The sequence below is a fragment of the Chiloscyllium plagiosum genome, unplaced genomic scaffold (genome assembly GCF_037043375.1).
Source record: "Chiloscyllium plagiosum isolate Xiang-an unplaced genomic scaffold, Cpla_swu_hap1 HiC_scaffold_6, whole genome shotgun sequence".
NCBI classification, from domain to species: domain Eukaryota; kingdom Metazoa; phylum Chordata; class Chondrichthyes; order Orectolobiformes; family Hemiscylliidae; genus Chiloscyllium; species Chiloscyllium plagiosum.
In genome coordinates this window covers 26,604,539-26,622,209 of record NW_028270144.1, presented here as the reverse complement: position 1 = coordinate 26,622,209, position 17,671 = coordinate 26,604,539, and the positions used below count along the sequence as shown (strand labels likewise).

Here is a 17,671-nt window from a genome sequence, read left to right as displayed (position 1 = left end):
TTCTCCTTTAGCATTTCCTACCACTGATGTGAGACTCACTGCTCTGTAATTCTCTGGTTTATTTCTACCACCCCTCTTGTAAAGTGGAACCCCATTAGCTGTCCTTTAGTCCTCTGGCATCTCCCTTATGGCTGGAGAGGAATACAAATGTGGGTCAGACTCTCTGTAATTTCCTCCTTTGTCTCTAACAGCAGCCTGGGATAGAACTCATCTGGCCCTGTGGAATTATCCACTTTTCAGCCAACCAATATCTCCTCACTCCCGCTGTAAAACTGCTCAAAACTTCACAGTCCTGCTTCTCAAATTCTGTACCTATGTCCAAAGTGAAGACAGATGTGAACTACTCATCTAACACCCTACAGATGTCTTTCACATATATGCTACCCCCTTGGACCCTAATGGGCCCTACTCTTTCCCTGGTTGTCCTCTTTCCCTTGATTTAATGACAGAATATCTTAGGATTGTCCCTCAGCTTTTTTTTATGCCCCTCCTCTTTGTTATTCTAGTTGCTTGAGATCCATACAATCCCTAAAGTGTGGAAACAGGCCAACTGACCGTCTGAAGAGGATCCCAACCAGACCCATTCTCCTACCTTATCCCTGTAGCCCTGCATTTCCCTTTGCTAATGCACCTAATCTACACATTCCTTGACACAATGAGTAATTTAGCATGGCCAATCCACCTAACCTGCACATCTATGGACTGTGGGAGGAAACTGCAGCACCCGGAGGAAACCTACACAGTCAGGGGGAGAATGTGCAAACTCCACACAGACCATCGTTCAAGGATGGAATAAAATCCAGGTCCCTGGTGCTGTGAGGCAACAGTGCAAACCACTGAGCCACCATGCCACCCCATCTGCCCATCAAACCTAGAGACCCTGATTTTCATTAGAGTAAGCTAAGTGAGCAGACTGGTTTAGATCATGAGCGCACTCCCTCCACCCCCGACTCAATATTTATCATATCAGAGAACGGGTTTCGCAGCCCTAAATGTCTTTTGAATCCTTGTCCATATGAGGGAAGATTCTAAAAGTTAAGTTCAAAATATTTTACCATGCTCTCCATGCCAAACTGAGTCCGTCTATTGCCACCCACTGATCCTTCATACCGTTTATGCCAACACCTGCTGCTCCATCCACCCTCCTCACACTTCATTTTCTCTGTGCCAAAGTATGCCCATCCACACACACCCACATGTCTCCTTGCACCCTCCTTCCTAATCCTCCCTCACATGGCCCTTCATTGCCTCCATGTCATGCTTTGACACTTACAAGCCCATTCAACCGCCGAATGTTCCATATGGAACCAAGGAAGCCTCCAGTAATGATGAGATGTATGTGCAAAAAACTTTAAAAATTGTAATGTTCATCTCTTTATCCCTTCTTAAAAGAGCTGATTCAACCACAACCCTACAAATGTCAAATACCTGAAACTAATAAAATATGAATAGCAGATATTGCAAGCACATGATAAACTGATGTTAAAGAAAGCATTTGACAGAAAATACTGACAAACCAGGATAGTCAGCACTGAAAAATGTGTTGCTGGAAAAGTGCAGCAGGTCAGGCAGCATCCAAGGAGCAGGAGAATCGACGTTTCGGGCATAAGCCCTTCTTCAGGCTAGGAGAAAGTGAGGGCTGCAGATGCTAGAGATCAGAGCTGAAAATGTGTTGCTGGAAAAGCGCAGTAGGTCAGGCAGCATCCAAGGAACAGGAGAATCGACGTTTCGGGCATAAGCCCTTCTTCAGGAATGAGGAAAGTGTGTCCAGCAGGTTAAGATAAAAGGTAGGGAGGAGGGACTTGGGGGAGGGGCCTTCCTGACCTCTCCGCCCCCACCCCACTCCGGCCTATCACCCTCACCTTGACCTCCCTCCACCTATCGCATTTCCAAAGCCCCTCCCCCAAGTCCCTCCTCCCTACCTTTTATCTTAGCCTGCTGGACACACTTTCCTCATTCCTGAAGAAGGGCTTATACCCAAAACGTCGATTCTCCTGTTCCTTGGATGCTGCCTGACCTGCTGCGCTTTCCCAGCAACACATTTTCAGCTTCTTCAGGCTAGTCAGTCAAACAGTATTTTTCCAATGGAGATGATATAACAAGAGCTGCTTCCATTTGTTGCTTTAAAGAGCAGCATTCAGGGGTAACATTTCTTGATTGATAGCTCTTGAATGATTATATATTCTGTAATTGGACACCTTTTTTTAAAAAATGCAGGCATTTCGAGTCAATGCAGTGTCAACTACCGGTCATTCTGCTATAATGTGACAGTTATATTCCTCTGCAACCTCATGCTGTAGAAAATCATACATAGAAGATTGTTAATAGAAAAATCGCTATATCTGTTCAGTAGAACGTTTGAATTATCCAAACAACATCTACAATTCATCAATTGCATTGTAGTCAATTTAGATTATAGCAGAATGAGCTGTGTTGACCCTTTAAATTTTCTGGATAGTTGAAATATTTCAGAAGCGTTTTTAAAGAAAACATAAAGTTGTGAATGAACAAATTACTTATTTTTAAAAATATATTCATTTTATAATTGCCATAAGGTTTCTTGGTTCTGTATAGTATGTGGTGGGTGAATGAAGCACTATAGTTTGATATGAAGGTTATGAGGGAGCTGTAGTAGAGATGGTATAAATTAGCATGGGGAAGTGCCATATCTTTAAATGAAGGGTAGGAAGGACCATGGGAAGTGATGAGTCAAGGGTTAGGACAATACATTGACATAAGTAGTATGAGAGGCCATACAATATGGGTGAAAATGATTGAGGTGGCATGAGTTGGAATGACGAGGGCATTAAGAATGTGGGGTCTTGAGGAGATGTGAAAAGTCAGGCATAGAAGGCAATTTTTTTTGTCTTGATCTATCTAATAGTCTGCCTCTGCACTCAGCAACCACTTAGTTGCCTCTAACCTCTTTTTGGAAGTGATGGTCCCAACTCCTTTTATCATCCACATGCAGAATGAAAATCCTGTTGTTACTGGCATTTTTGCTTGAGGCAAGTATTCCCAGCCAGGAAATTTCCTAATGTCTGCAACCTGCCTTGAAGATGAAGATCCAGCTATGAATCTCATTATTCAAACACCTTAAAATAAACATGGTTTAGTGTGCAAGAAAATAAATGCTAATTTTGGTTTTCCATTATTCCTTGACAATACTTTAAAATATCCAAAATGGTTCCCCTACGAACAACTATCATGGTACAATAGGGCAGTTATGCCTCTGGGTTTATTTTTAATGTAATGGATTCCTTCTGTCAACTCTTCACAGCTAATTAAAAGGCACTAATTTAATTAGATCCCTTGTGATGTGTTTGTCTTTACAGACTTGTTCTTAGTGCTGTTTCAGACTATTTTGCTGCAATGTTCACCAGTGATGTTTGTGAAGCTAAGCAAGAGGAAGTCAAAATGGAGGGCATAGACCCTGGTGCACTCTGGGATCTTGTTCAATTTGCATACACAGGTAAGTCGGAGTGAAAAGTTATTTGTATACAACAAATTATTGTATGTAACCTAAGGATTTGAACTAATTGATGATAAAGTGATTTGACATTCAAAACTGGAATTCATGTGCTTTAATCATAAGCTCACACTTGGCTTACAATTTTTCAATGATTTACATATAAGTTTATAAATAAATGTTTTTAATGACTTTAATATGAAATTTGTAATGTTAAGGTGAGTGTGTTAATTTCTCTAACCTCACATGAAAAATGATTAATGTACTTGATATGCTATATTTGCACAGACATTGCAAACACATACTGAATATTTTTAAAGTTAATATTTTCACTTACTATACTAAAGCATACAATTAGTTCATGCCAGCTTCAGCAGCAACCATGATCTGCCAATGAGCAAAATGACCGCGTAAATTTGTTCCCCTATGACAATGCCACCAATGCATTGGAGAAATTGAGTCCTATGAATCAATGTGCAGTTGTACATTGAGAATTCTGGCACTTACAGCAGCACCGAGCTGTGTTTGAGGCCAGTGGTCAGTAATATTGGTGTGTATTTGCAATTGCAAAGAATGCTAAACACGGCTTGGTTGAGGAAGTGGAATGAGAGCTGGCAAGCAGTTTATCACTGCTTAAATGTGGAGCTAAATGGGGCACTGTAGTAGTAAAGCTTTGATTTTTCATAGATTCTCTACAGTGTAGAAGCAGGCCATTCAGCCCATCGAATCCACAGCAACCCTCTGCACAGCATCCCACTCAATCTCACAACCTTGCATTTCCCATGGGTAATCCACCTACCCTACACATCCCTTGACACTCTAGTAAGGCCAATCCACTTAGATACATATCTTTAGACTGTGGGAGGAAACCAGAGCACCCAGAAGACAACACAGACACAGGGAGAACGTGCAAACTCACACAGTCACCCAAGGCTGGAATTGAACTAGGCTTCCTGGCATTGTGAAGCAGCAATGCTAACCACTGAAACACGTGCCACCTCACGTGTAAATTGTTTTGAATATGGATGTCTCCGGTGGTCTCTTTAAAGACTGTGCACTAAAGACAAACTGGTTTCCAAATGGAGCCTGACATAGGATTGCAACCCAGATCTTTTAGCAAAGGGCTTAACACCTGTTTCAGCAGGCACCTTGAACAACTCCAGGCCAATTAAAGCAATATGGTATGTTTTGCGTTCCTGATAGAGATTTAGTATATGCACGTAGAATGCCTTCAATGCCCATTTTCAACCTTGAAAACAGTGAAACAGATCTCGCTTGCTGGATGTTCAACAGATGTAGTAAAATTTTAGAAAGAGAGGAATGTTTCATTTTAGCAGGGCATCGGAAGAGACAGCCACCAGTCTGAAGATTTGCATTCTTAATTCCTATACCTCTAATTCCTAGAATTCAAACATGTTTGTTAAGTTAACAATTTGCCATTGAACTTTCTTTTGGAACCTTCTGCACTGAGGTTAGAAGAGCAGGCAGCAACTGTACTGGTCATTGAATATTTATCTTGTGAAATGCACCATAAAAGCAGCCTGTCTCATCTGAACTTATGAACTCAGCCATTTTTGTAATAGTACATGACATTTGTACTGCAGTAATATTACTCCTAAAAGAGGAAGTACAGTAATTGTATTGGGGGAAAAGAAGACTACCATCTATTGTGTTACTTAAATTGATTTTCAGGTCTTCAGAAATTTCAGCTTAGCATGGAATCCCTTTTCTTTTCTAACCCATAACACTTTATCAAGTCATTATGTATGTATTAGAATTGCAGTGCTACTGTATCTCTATAACAGTTCACAGAATAAGAGCTCCTTTGCAGAAATTGCAAATTCTGGAAATGTGATTATGCTATGTATAATTCATGAATTTTTCTGTAGAGCTTGAAATGTATATTCGTTGTTCAATGCACTGAAATACTTTGGAGATTTATCCATTTCAGAAAAAAAGCAGTCATTTTTGTTGCTGTTATTGCATATGAACATGACAGAAATAACTAATTAGCGACCATTGAGAAGAGTCCTTTTGTTTTACTCTTGGTCTTATTAGATATTATTTAGTCCAGTACTTAAAAGTGTATATTCAGCCTATGATTTACATTGCATTCAAACATTGTGGTCTTCAAGCAGGCGACCAATTACCTTTCCTGTTTATCAAGTTATAGCGGGATATTGGCCTTGCAAGATACTGTGTTTCATCTATTCAGTGCTTCAGAGTTAAATCGAGCTGCATGAACAGTTAAAAAAGGAATTATTCAATGGATGCCAAAGGTAGAAATCTGTACTGGTTTGATAAGAAGCAGAGTGTGAATTAAAACACATGTCTGCCTTGCAATTGAATTTAGGAGATGGCTGGAAATTAAGCTGCCAAGCTATCACCCTTACTGACAAAGAGTCACGTTAAGCTTCCATATGCAAGTGTTACCTTTGGCAAAAGTTAATTAAAATTTTGAAGTTAAATGCTGAGGAAGCTTGTGATTAATTACACCTCAAAAATAATTTGCATCAAAGAGAACTTATTCCATGTAAACAAACAATTCTATGTGTTATTGATCTGAAATTTTAATGTGGAAGTGCCAGGGTTGGATTGGATGGAAAAAGTTAAAAATCACACGACATCAGGGTATAGTCTAACAAGTTTATTTGAAAGTACAAACTATCGGAATGCTGCTCTTTCGTCAGGTAGCTACTTGACAAAGGAGCAGGCTCTGAAAGCTTGTATGTTCAAATAAACCTGTTGGACTTTCACCTGGTGTTGTATGATTCTTTACTTTAAAATTTTAATCACAAAGTAATTGTAGTTAACCATGCTGTGCACATTTTCAGTTACACCTGTATTCTTTAATTTTTTTGAAAAAAGGAGCAGACATAGATCATTTGACCCTTTGGGCCTATTTTGTCATTCAGTCAGATCATGGCTGATTTTCTACATCATGTCCATTTTCCCAGCCTCTCCTTTCATTGATTCCTTCAAGAATTCAAACTCCATTAATATCTGCCTGAAATGTGCTCAGCAGCTGAACTTCCAAAGATATCTGGGATAGGGAATTCCAAATTCTCAATCTTCTGAGTGAAGAAACTTTTGCTCCCCTTAGACTTCAAGAGCTAACTGTTTACCCTGAGACAATGAGCACCATTTCTAGGAATACTCCAGCCCAGGAAAACGGCATCTCAGTTTCAACACTAGTTTATTTGTTGTTCCTTCAGGTTTGGTTTAGTGTTGTGTTGTGTTTTGATGAAGTTTAAATCATTTCATGTTTGACCATCACAGTCGATATTAATTGTAAACTCTAAATGGCTACTTGCAAATACTTTAAGCAAAGGGGATAGTGCATGATGCTATAATTTGAGGCTCAATTTTCTCAAATGATAGAGATAAAATAATAGACTGAAGAAAAATTTGAAACAAAATTATCTATCAAATTTTATATAGCAAGGAATGCTGTAGACTAAATCCTGGGGTTACAATATGTACAAAATATCAGGTTTTAATTTATTCACTTTAAGATATGTACTTTGGGAATTAAGCTTTCATTTAAATTCGCACCATTTGTTCTTTTCACATTTCACCCTTTGTGATTCTTTGTTTTGTGAGAGGCAGTCAGGATCCTATGCTTAACTAATTCTGACATTTTCTTTGAAGCAAATTGTTGATATGATCATGAGAAGACTACTTGAATTTAAATCTTCCACTAATTATTGAGAAATGCCCTTTAAACAACACAAGTAAAACTAAAACATTCTGTTGAAGAACTAATTAGTCTTCTCTATTGTTTTCACAATTTCAATTAAAATCGTGATAACTTCATTTGTCTCAGCCAAAAAAAAAGCATGTACAGTACCGTTTTGTTAAAAGACCACCAGACATTCTACCATGAAGTGATCTGATTGTGTTTCACTACCTGCTTCTGCCAATCATTCTGAAGTCTTGTTACTTGAACAGGAGACAAGTGATATTTCACAAGTTGATTCATAATCCACTTATAGAGATGTACACTATGGAAAGAGACTTAGAGCTTGAGAATTAGACTCCCAGGAGAGTGCTGTGTGATTCATTGATACATTGTCGCACGTCTCTGTAACAAATACATTTGGATGGATTTCAATACATCCCACATTTTGTGGCTTTTAGTTATCTGATTTGTCATGTCTGCCATGAATAACCAGAGCCAATGACTCAACTGACAACCCATATAAATAAAAATCCTGCGAGGATGTGGAGTGAGATTGAAGTAATTCTCGAGAAAATTGTGACAAGATAGCTAAAGCACTCAATGTGTTTTTACTTCAGTTTGCAGCATTGACAGATTTTATAGTTTCTGTGCAATTCGCATTCCTTTAAAACTGGATATGTTTCACAAATTTATGACTTCGTTTAGGTTATGCATGAAAAATATTTGAGGTGTTTCATTTCATTATTGTGCAAGGTCAACAAGATTTCCAAAGCAGGCACACACAGTTGAGACAGGCATCCTAGTGAATGCATTAAACACATTAGGGTGAAATGTCTGCATCAGTGCCAATGGATTCCCAATGGATTCAGTTGGGAGTCCATCCAAATCAGTTCAGCTAATAGTCTGACTCTAAGATATGTTGAATGCTACTTAAGTTGGGAGCTACAAAGGACTTAGCCTGAGATTGGGCCTCTGATGGTGGGAAGTCTCTCTTCCACAGCACAAAAGGAACTTGGTCCATGTCTGGAGATCCTGTATACCTACTGGAAGTACTGGAGATGAATAGCAAAAAGTGGGGACAGATTGTCAGACCTATTGTCTTGAAAGTAAATGACAACTTTCTATAATTTACTGTTGACTGCAAGAATGATAGCACAGCCTCTAAACTATCAGTTTAGGAAGGCATGTTCCCCCTTTTTCAACAAAAGAGTATGTACATATTATGTAGTTATTCTTTATTACATTTACTAGGATGCCTGTCTCAACTCTGTGTGTCTGCTTTGGAAACCTTGTTGACCTTGCCCAATAATGGAGTGAAACACCTCAAACATATTCTTTATTAAACACTTGTGAAATTAAACGTCCAGGACCGGTTTCAAAGTCCCATACCACATACAATTATGGAATTTAATAGAATTGCTTGAGAGAAAGAAACAAGTTCCTCTGGTTGGGAAATACATTACAAGTTCCAGGAGGTTGGTGGGGAGGAATGGAATGGTTGGTGTTGTGAAGTAGTATCATAAGTTACCTTCCCTTTTGAAGTTTACTGCTGAAGTTCACATGAGGTGTCAACACATACTGCAATAAATTGTAAGCCCTTTGTTTATGACCTCTATTTTTTTTCATGTAGTTCCATGGCAGTTGATTTTTGTTTTCACTGCTATGGTGCTAACTAGGCATAATGTCATACTATGGTTATTTTTGCTGAACTAATGAACTGGAGACCTAAATAGCAGCTTGGGAACCTACAATGGTTCAGTTAAATAAACAGGGAACATGCAAACATGGAGTTGAACTAAGATATTCAACACTTTGAGCCACTCCACTATTCAATAGCATCATGGCTGATCAATTCTATCCTCAAATCCATATTCTGCCTCTCTCTGATAACTTTTAGCCCTGCTTATCAAGAATCTAATCACATTGAACTTAAAAATATTCAAAAACTCTGCTTTCAACATTTTGCAGGAAGAATTCCAAAGACTTTCAACCCACTGCACTGTGAGGAAAAAAAACTCTCATGTCTGTTTTAACCTCATAATTTTAGTTCTATTTTAAAATACTCTTGCGTCAGTTGTGGAGTTATCAGACCTATATTATAATATTTATTGTTTGGATTTTAAAACATTGGCAACTGGGCATTGGTTATAATTTATCAAGAATTTAAAAAAAAATAGGTCAGACAATCAGGCAGAGGTGATTACTATCACAAAACCATTCAATTAAATCATAGACCCAAGTAATGTTGTAGGGATCAATGTTTGAATCCTGCCTTGGCAGATGACAGAATTTGCATTCAGTAAAAATCTGGAATTAAGAGTCCACTGATGGCCATGATGGTAGATGTCTGTTGATTCACTAATACCCTTTCAGAAAGATGTAGGTTTAGAATCTGGACTACAGGAGACTTCAGACTGACTGTTGTTGACAAGTTCCTCTTCTACTGATTAATGCATGAGGATTTGATGGAAGCTTTAAAGGAAATGCAGATACGAGTAAAAAACACCAGGTAATAAAATCACTGCAGGCACATTGGGCTAAGTGACCTCCTTCTGCATTGTAATAATTCTGTGGTTCAGTCCTTCTATAACAAATAAATGCAAAATACTAGAGGTGCTAGAAATCTGAAATAAGAACAGGAAGTGTTGAAGAAACTCTGTAGGTTCTGTGATGATGCTGCTCCTTTAAGAAGATTATGTTGTCATTGTCTGTTTTTTCAAAGAGGTTGTAAAAGACACAGAGTCCGCAAAGTCTTAAGTTTGAAGGGTTTGAGGGCCTGCTTGACTATAGCTAACAGAGACTGCCTCAGGCAAAAGGTGTTCAAGATGTTTGCTAAAAAAAACACTTGAACAATGAAAGGGGAGTGGCCAGTTCTCCTAGCTCAGCTTTTCTCTGGCTTGATGTAGTTTTTGCCAGGCTAGCTATTCACTGAAAGCAGTCAGGCTATTGCAAAGCTGCTGGACCCAAGAGAAATGGGTCCATGCTGACCCTTACACTCTCTGACTTCTCTCCTGTAAGACTCTGTGTTTAATTTTACCTTTTGTGCCAAGGGGTGTGTATGGGGATTGTTTAAGTATTGTGAACAGCATCATTAAGTTGGTAAAATTTGTTGGGTTTTCGGATAAGTTAAGATTTTCGGGATTTTGTTCTCTTTTGTTTGTGTTTCATTCGGTAATCTTGTAAATAAATTCTGTTTTGTTTAAAACTAAGTGGTTTGACCAGCTGCATCTCTCCTGGAATATCTGCATTGCACCTGGTTAAAACAGCTAGCAAAGTTAGGATGTGGGCTATTTTCTTGAAATGTTTTGAGGTGGTCTGGCCTGGTGCGTAACAGTCTGATAACATCTGTGCAGAGAGAAATAGAGAAATAGATTGAGTTTGATGAGAATCTTCTTCAGAGCCATTCTGAGTGTTTGTTCAACATCTTTGGTTTAGAGGCCTTCTAGAATATTGGCCCTATCAGACAAGCTTCTCCTGACTTGTACATGGAAGATTGATAATGCTGACAAAATACTGAGGTGGTTTCTGACAGATAGAATAAACATTAAAAGCCATTAGCTTTTTTTCAGTCTTAAATCATCAAGGATTGATTTTTGGTTTACAAAACCCAGATGTTTACAGTGTAGTTTAGAGGAAACATGAATGGCTTCAAAAGCAAATGTAACTTTCTCCAAAAATGGACTCTTTCTCAGCACAGTTTGAGGGAATAAGGTAGCTCAGTCGAATGTTTTTGTTAATTAAACTTCCAAATCAGGAGTGTTTAGTTAGAAATCTGCAGGTTATTCAAAAGTGAGAAAGTTTGAGCTCTCATTCTTGTGAGTATTTGTGTAAGAAGACTCCATGGTTTACAGGACAGTTAAGTCAAACTCACAATTTTCATATGGAGGTGTAGGCCTGGATTTTCCAATGGCTGGATAAACGTTTCTGAAGCATCAATGGGAGTTTCATTTGGAAATTGCAGAAACCCCATTGTAGCAGATTCCAAAGTTTCTGCTTAGCACTTCCCCTCAACTTGGAACTCCTCAGAAGTATGCTTTTCTCTAGTTTTGAGATCCAATCATCCCTTCCCCTGCCAGCAGACAAGCTGTGCCATTCCCCAGATTCAGACCTTACCCCACCAACTCTGATCCAAGCCCAACAACCCCATTCCTGGCACCCAACAACTCCTACTTAAACATTGTACCCAACACCCTAACCAGTCATTGGACCAGATTCCTACCTGCTCAGAACCCAAAACCCCTGTACTGTTTCTCAGGACCCAAGTTTTCCCTTCCTCCTTCCCTCCCATAGTCTCCCCAGGACCCTGCAAGTCCCCTCCATCTAGGGTCTGACACTGCACCCTGCCCACGCACTGGAACAGATAACTCCCACCACTCAGACATGCCTTAAACACTCTTTTAGTTACCTGGACTCCTTGCAACCTTATGCACTGGCTGGACCCTGAGTTACTTGGGTCCCTAACCACCTTGCACTCAACTCCATGACTCACTTGGCACCCTACTCACCTAGCACTCTACCCTCCTGGCACACTGACCACATAGTAGCCTTATGTAATTAGCATTTATCAGCAGCCAATAAAATGGCTGTCTATGATTCTGGATCTTTACATTTCAGAAAACATCAGCTGATCACTGTGAAAGTATGGGAGTGGTTTGCCTACCCTCAACTGGTTTGCATTATGAGGATCCATTGAAAATGGAAGTATGGCTCCACTTTCTTGATTAACTTCTAATTGGAATGTCCTGTCAAAAACATGAAACTCTTTTGTTGCATAAAAATAAAGTAGTCGATTGGCCATCTGCACGAGATTGTCATTGCTCGCAAATTCTGGTCAGTAAATCTTCTGGCTTTGAATCACTGTAAATGCGATGGCTTTGTGTATTCGCTGAAACTTAGTTTTAAGTAGGAAATAGTGAGGAATGCAGATGCTGGAGATCAGAGTCGAGAGTGTGGTGATAGAAAAGCACAGCAGGTCAGGCAGCATTTGAGGAGCAGGAGAATCGACGTTTTGGGCATAAGCCCTTCATCAGGAATTTCTGATAAAGACCTTATGCCTGAAACATTGATTTGCCTGCACCTTGGATGCTGCCTGACCTCCCTCTTGACTCTGAACCTTAGTTTTGCTGAGTGATCTAAGATTATTGTAACTGTGTCCGATACCTCGAGAGCTTGGGTTTCTTTTATGTTTTAGTTTTTGTTTTGTGTGTAATCATTTAATTTGTTGAAAAAACTCTGCAGCCCTACATGACTACATTTCAATGAGTAACCACCATGTTAAATAAAAATTAAAAAAAGATCTACAATGGAAAGGTTCATTTTGGGACCTGACTTGTCCACTGGTTTTAACAACTGGGGCCATTGCATGTGGTAAAAAGAATGTTACTGGAAAGTGCTTAAAATTTAACTTGACCGTGGTTGCATCCTTTGAATGGATATACCAGTATGAAAACAATTTGTGGAATGCATCCCTTTTATTCCTTGATGTTTGAGCAAAAACTCATATTCTCTTAACCCCTAGACTTATAGCCTCCAAGCTCAAAAGTTCACAACGACAGTTGTAAAGAAACGTCACACCACGAGTAGATGTGAAGGGGCATCACCCATTCTCCATTGCATAGCAGTGACTTCATACTTTAAATTAATCATGGAGCCATGGAGACATACAGCATGGAAATAGACCATTCGGTCCATCTCATCCATGCCAACCAGATATTCTATATTAATCTAGTTTATTTGCCAGCATTTGGTCCATCTACCTCTTCAATCCATATTCATGTACCCATCCAGATGCCTTTTAAATGCTGTAATTGTTCCAGTCTCTACCATCTCCTCTAGCATCTCATTCGATTCATGCATTACTCTCTGTGTGAAAACGTTGTTCCTTAGGTCCCTTTTAAATCTTTCCCCTGTCATGTGAAACCTATTTTTGGAGTCCCCTATATGTGGTAAAGACCTTGTCTATTTATCCTATCAATACCTCTCATGATTTTATAAACCTCTATAAAGTCATCCCTCAGCCTCCAACACTCCAGGGAAAATAGCCCCAACCTATTCAACCTCTCCCTGTAGCTCAAACCTTCCAACCCTGATAACATCTTTGTAAATCTTTTTTGAATTTTTTCATGTTTCCCATTCTTCCTATATTTGGGAGACCAGAATTGAACGCAGTATTCCAAAAGTGGCCTAACCATTGTCCTGCCAACTGCTATACTCAATGTCCTGACCAATAAAGACAAGTGTTCCATGTGCCTTCTTCACTGTTTCACTTTCAAGGAACAATGGACCTGAATTCCACACTCCCTTTTGTTTGGCAATACTCCCCAGGACCTTACCATTAAATCTGGTGTTCTGGGTGAATGACAGAAATATTGATTATGTGACAAAAGCTGACTTCAGATAACAAATCATATTACTCTAAGAACCCGACAAAGATAAAACTATCTGGAAAACTTCAATACAAGAAGGACATTTCCTCCAATTAGAAAAACAGAGCCATGTCCAGTCAACAACCCGTCAACCCAGGAGGTGTGAGGGACACTGAATTATTTTCACCTGCAAAGATTCAGATCTGCCTAAAAATGGCCATTACTTGTTTGGAAATCCAAAGACTTCCAATTTCCATTTACCAAAATAACCACAGGAGAGAGAGAGTTTTTCCAGGCCTACAAAAAGTGCATTTTAAAAGAATGAAATTTGAACCCATGATTTGCTTCTTGAATCTTTTGCTAATAACAAAAATGCCAGTTTTGTTTCCAGAATCCAACATGTGTGTCTGCACCTGGGTGCATGAGGGAGTGTACATGTTTCATTATGTTTACAATCCATGGAGTCATGTAAGCAAACATTTATATTTACTTTGGATTTAAACTTAGCCAAAAGAATGCTTTGCATTTATCAATGGAAATTGCAAAAACTCAAGATTAAAACACTCTAAGAAACCAGCAAGAGATGAGAAGAAGGGGGAAACATTATCAGATCACCACCTCTGTGTAATTAGAGAAGGTATTTCTGAAAAATAACCCGGTGAAAATATATGGGTTGAAAGTAGACATAAAAAAACAATTATCACCTTGATGGGATTGTACTATAGAGCCCCCAGTAGCCAGAGGGAAATTGAGGAACAAATATGTAGAAAGATCTCAAAACAATGTATAAGAATAATGAGGTCACAGTGGATTATTTTAATTTTCCAAACATTGAATGGAACTACCCTGATCTTAAAGGTTTGGATGGTGAAGAATTTGTTTAGTGTGGTCAAGAAAACTTTCTTTATCAATATGTAAATAGTCCTACTAGAGGAGTAGCTCAGTTTGACTGTCGCTTAGTTGAATAGAAGGGCAAATGACTGAAGTGATAGTAAGGGAACACTGGGTCGACTAATCAAAGCTAAAGTTTTAACTGGAGGAAAGCAAATGTTAAAGCTATGAGATAAGAATTTCAAAAAATTAATTGGAGTAGATTATTTGCAGGTGAAGTACATCTGATAAGTGGGAGGCTTTCAAAAGCGTGATAACACAAGTTCAGAGTCATTATGTTCCTGTTAAGGTAAGGGTAAGGTTGGTAAGATTAGAGAGCAATGGATGAATAAAAATATTGAGGTTCTAGTCAAGAATAAAGCAGAATCATATATACATGTAGACAATTGCATTCAAATGAATCTCTTGAATGGTACAAAGAGTGCAGGGGCATTCTTAAGAGGGAGATAAGCAGGCAAAAAGAGGATATAAGATAGACTTGGTAAATAAACTGAAGGTAATCCAAAGAGACTTTACAAGTATATTAAGAGCAAGAGAGCAACTAGAGAGAGATTAGCGCCCTTTAAAGACCAAATAAATTACCTTTGTATTGAACCTTGGGAGATGGGAGATATGTTAAATGAAAAATTCACATCAATTTTTACTGAAGAGAAAGAAATGGAGATGAGAGAATTCAGGGAAATAAATGCTGATGTTTTGAAATCAATTCACATCACAGAAGAAGTGCTGGATGTTTTAGAAAATATAAAGGTGGACAAATCTTCAGAACCTGATCTAGTGCATCCCAGGATGTTGTAGGAAGTTAGGGATGAAATTGCAGCGTCGCTTGCAGAAATATTTGTATCATTTATAACTATGGGTGAGATGCCTGATGACTGGAGAATGGCTAATGTTATTCCTTTGTTTTGGAAGGAATGTAAGGAAAGCCTGGGAACTATAGACCTGTGAGTCTGACTTTGGTGGTGAGACAGAGAGTGATGGTGGAGGGTTGTTTTTCAGATTGGAGGCCTGTGACTAGCATTGTTTCACAGGGATCAGTGGTGGGTCCACTTTTGTTTGTCATTTATATAAATGACAGGAGAGAATACAGAAGGCATGATTAGTAAGTTTGCAGATGACACCAAAATTGGTGATATAATGCACAGTGAAGAAGGTTATCTAAGATTACAAACAGATTTTGATCAATTGGGTCAATGGGTTGAGGAGCGGCAGATGGAGTTTAATTCCCATTATTGAAAGATTGTACTTTGGTAAAACAACAAGGGCAGGATTTATACAATTAAATGTAGGGCCTTGGGTAGAGTTGTAGAACAGAGAGACCTAGGGGATCAGGTTCATAATTGTTTGAAGTGTGTATCACGTGTCAACAAGGTGTTTAAGAAGGTGTTTAGTATGCTTGCCTTCATTGTTCAGACATCTGAGCAGAGGAGTTGGGACATTATGTGGAGATTGGTGAGACCTTTTCTGGAGTACTGTGTCCAGTTCTGGTCACCCTGTTATCGGAATGATATTATTAAGTTGGAGGGGATTCAGAAAAGATTTATCAGGATGTTGTTGGGAATGGAAAATTTTCAGTTATAAGGAGGGGCTGGATGGGATGGGACTTTATTTCAGTGGAGCATAGGAGGTTGAAAGGTTTAGATAATGTGAATGTTAGCTGTCTTTTCCCGAGAGTGGGGAGTTCAAGATGAGGGGCATATTTTTAAGGTGAGAGGAGTAAGATTTAAAAAAGACTTGAGGGGTGACCTTTTTTCTCAGAAACTGAATCTTGTGTGGAATGAACTTCCAGGGGAAGTTGTGGATATGGGTACACTTACAATATTTAAAAGTAATTTAGAAAAGTACATGAATAAGAAATGTTTGGAGGGATATGAACAAAGCACAGGCAGATGGGACTAATTTAGTTTGGGATTATGTCGGTATGGACTGGTTGGACCAAAGGGTCTGTTTCCATGTTGTATGACTCTGTGACTCACCTTGCCCACAACAATGGCCATTAAACTACTGTATGTCATAAAAAAAAAACTCCTGGTTCACTTATGTCCTTCAAAGAAGAAACTTGTTTCATTCTTGCCCAGTTTGATGTCTATGTGACTGAAGAATCACAGAAAGGTGGTTGACTTTTAACTGCCCTTGGAAGTGAGCAAACAAGACACTAATTTGTCCCAAAGGCAATAAATGCTGGTCATTCCAACAATGTTCACAACAAATCAATGAATGAAAGCAACAGTTCATCATAGAAGCAGAGAAACTGAATGAAAAGAGCAGCTCATCATCCGACAGGATTAAATTGTTGGCATGATCTCATAGAGCTTAAAATGAGATTCTGCCAAATGACACTTCAAGCCAACACTTTCTAATTATCAATGAATAAGTAACTCTAGCACTGGCTTTCCTCAACAGAAAGAAAGAAAATATATTTACATAGTGACTGTTATGACCTTAGGATATCACAAGATATTTTACTGTCATAACACAGGAGAAAGAATGACTCCTATACATACATTGCAGGTTGCTTGGAAAGGTTCCCAAAATTGTTTAGTTTGTGATTGAGAAAAATGCCTGTGATGGTATCTTTTGCATTGCTTCTCAATACAAGTTGATAACTTGGACTGAATACATGTATACTGTTGTGTAAATCCATACCAGTTAATAGATGTAAAAATATTTAGATATGCAGGATTTCTATTCACTTTGCCTGGGAAGAGAAATAGTTTACACATGCATTGGTCAGCTTAGCAGTCACTAGATAAAACAAATAGATCGAATGTGTGGCATATTTTGCTTCAGAATTCTGTCCTTCCAGCACGATAATATCTTCATTGTGTAATTTGGGCGTGAAGTTACTTTGAATCAGTGGCGGAGGCCCTCTGAGTTTTGTGAACAATGGTGTAAAACTGCACCTGGTGTAAAGTCAAATTCAGAGCTCTCCCACACTATCTATCGCACCACACAGTCATGTGAGAAGAAAGCAGTAGACTTGTCTATTACAACCAAATTTATAATATTTCTTTTCCCAGAATGTGGACATTTCTAGCAAGGCCGGGGTTTATTCTTAAATGTTAGCTGTCCCCAGGAAGGCAATAATGAGCAGCTTAACAAACAGCTGGAGTCCCTGTGGTGAAAACAATTCCACATTGTTGTTCATTAGGGTTTTTTTTGTCATATGAAGGAATGCTTGATACATATCTGGGATATATGTATTTCTGATTTTGAGGAGAGCTTGTAGGTGATTAGGTTGTACTTGAAGCCCTTATTCTTAAG

The 17,671-nt window shown here is 38.8% G+C and overlaps 1 protein-coding gene across 1 annotated transcript in view; it reads left to right on the top strand.

Annotated features, from left to right (window-relative positions):
• LOC122550513 (kelch-like protein 1) overlaps positions 1–17,671 on the top strand; it is a 435,982-nt gene that overhangs the window by 171,459 nt on the left and 246,852 nt on the right. Inside the window, exon 3 of the mRNA XM_043691355.2 lies at positions 3,336–3,472. Within this exon, the coding sequence (XP_043547290.1) occupies positions 3,336–3,472 (137 nt within the window). The remainder of the gene's footprint in view (positions 1–3,335; positions 3,473–17,671) is intronic.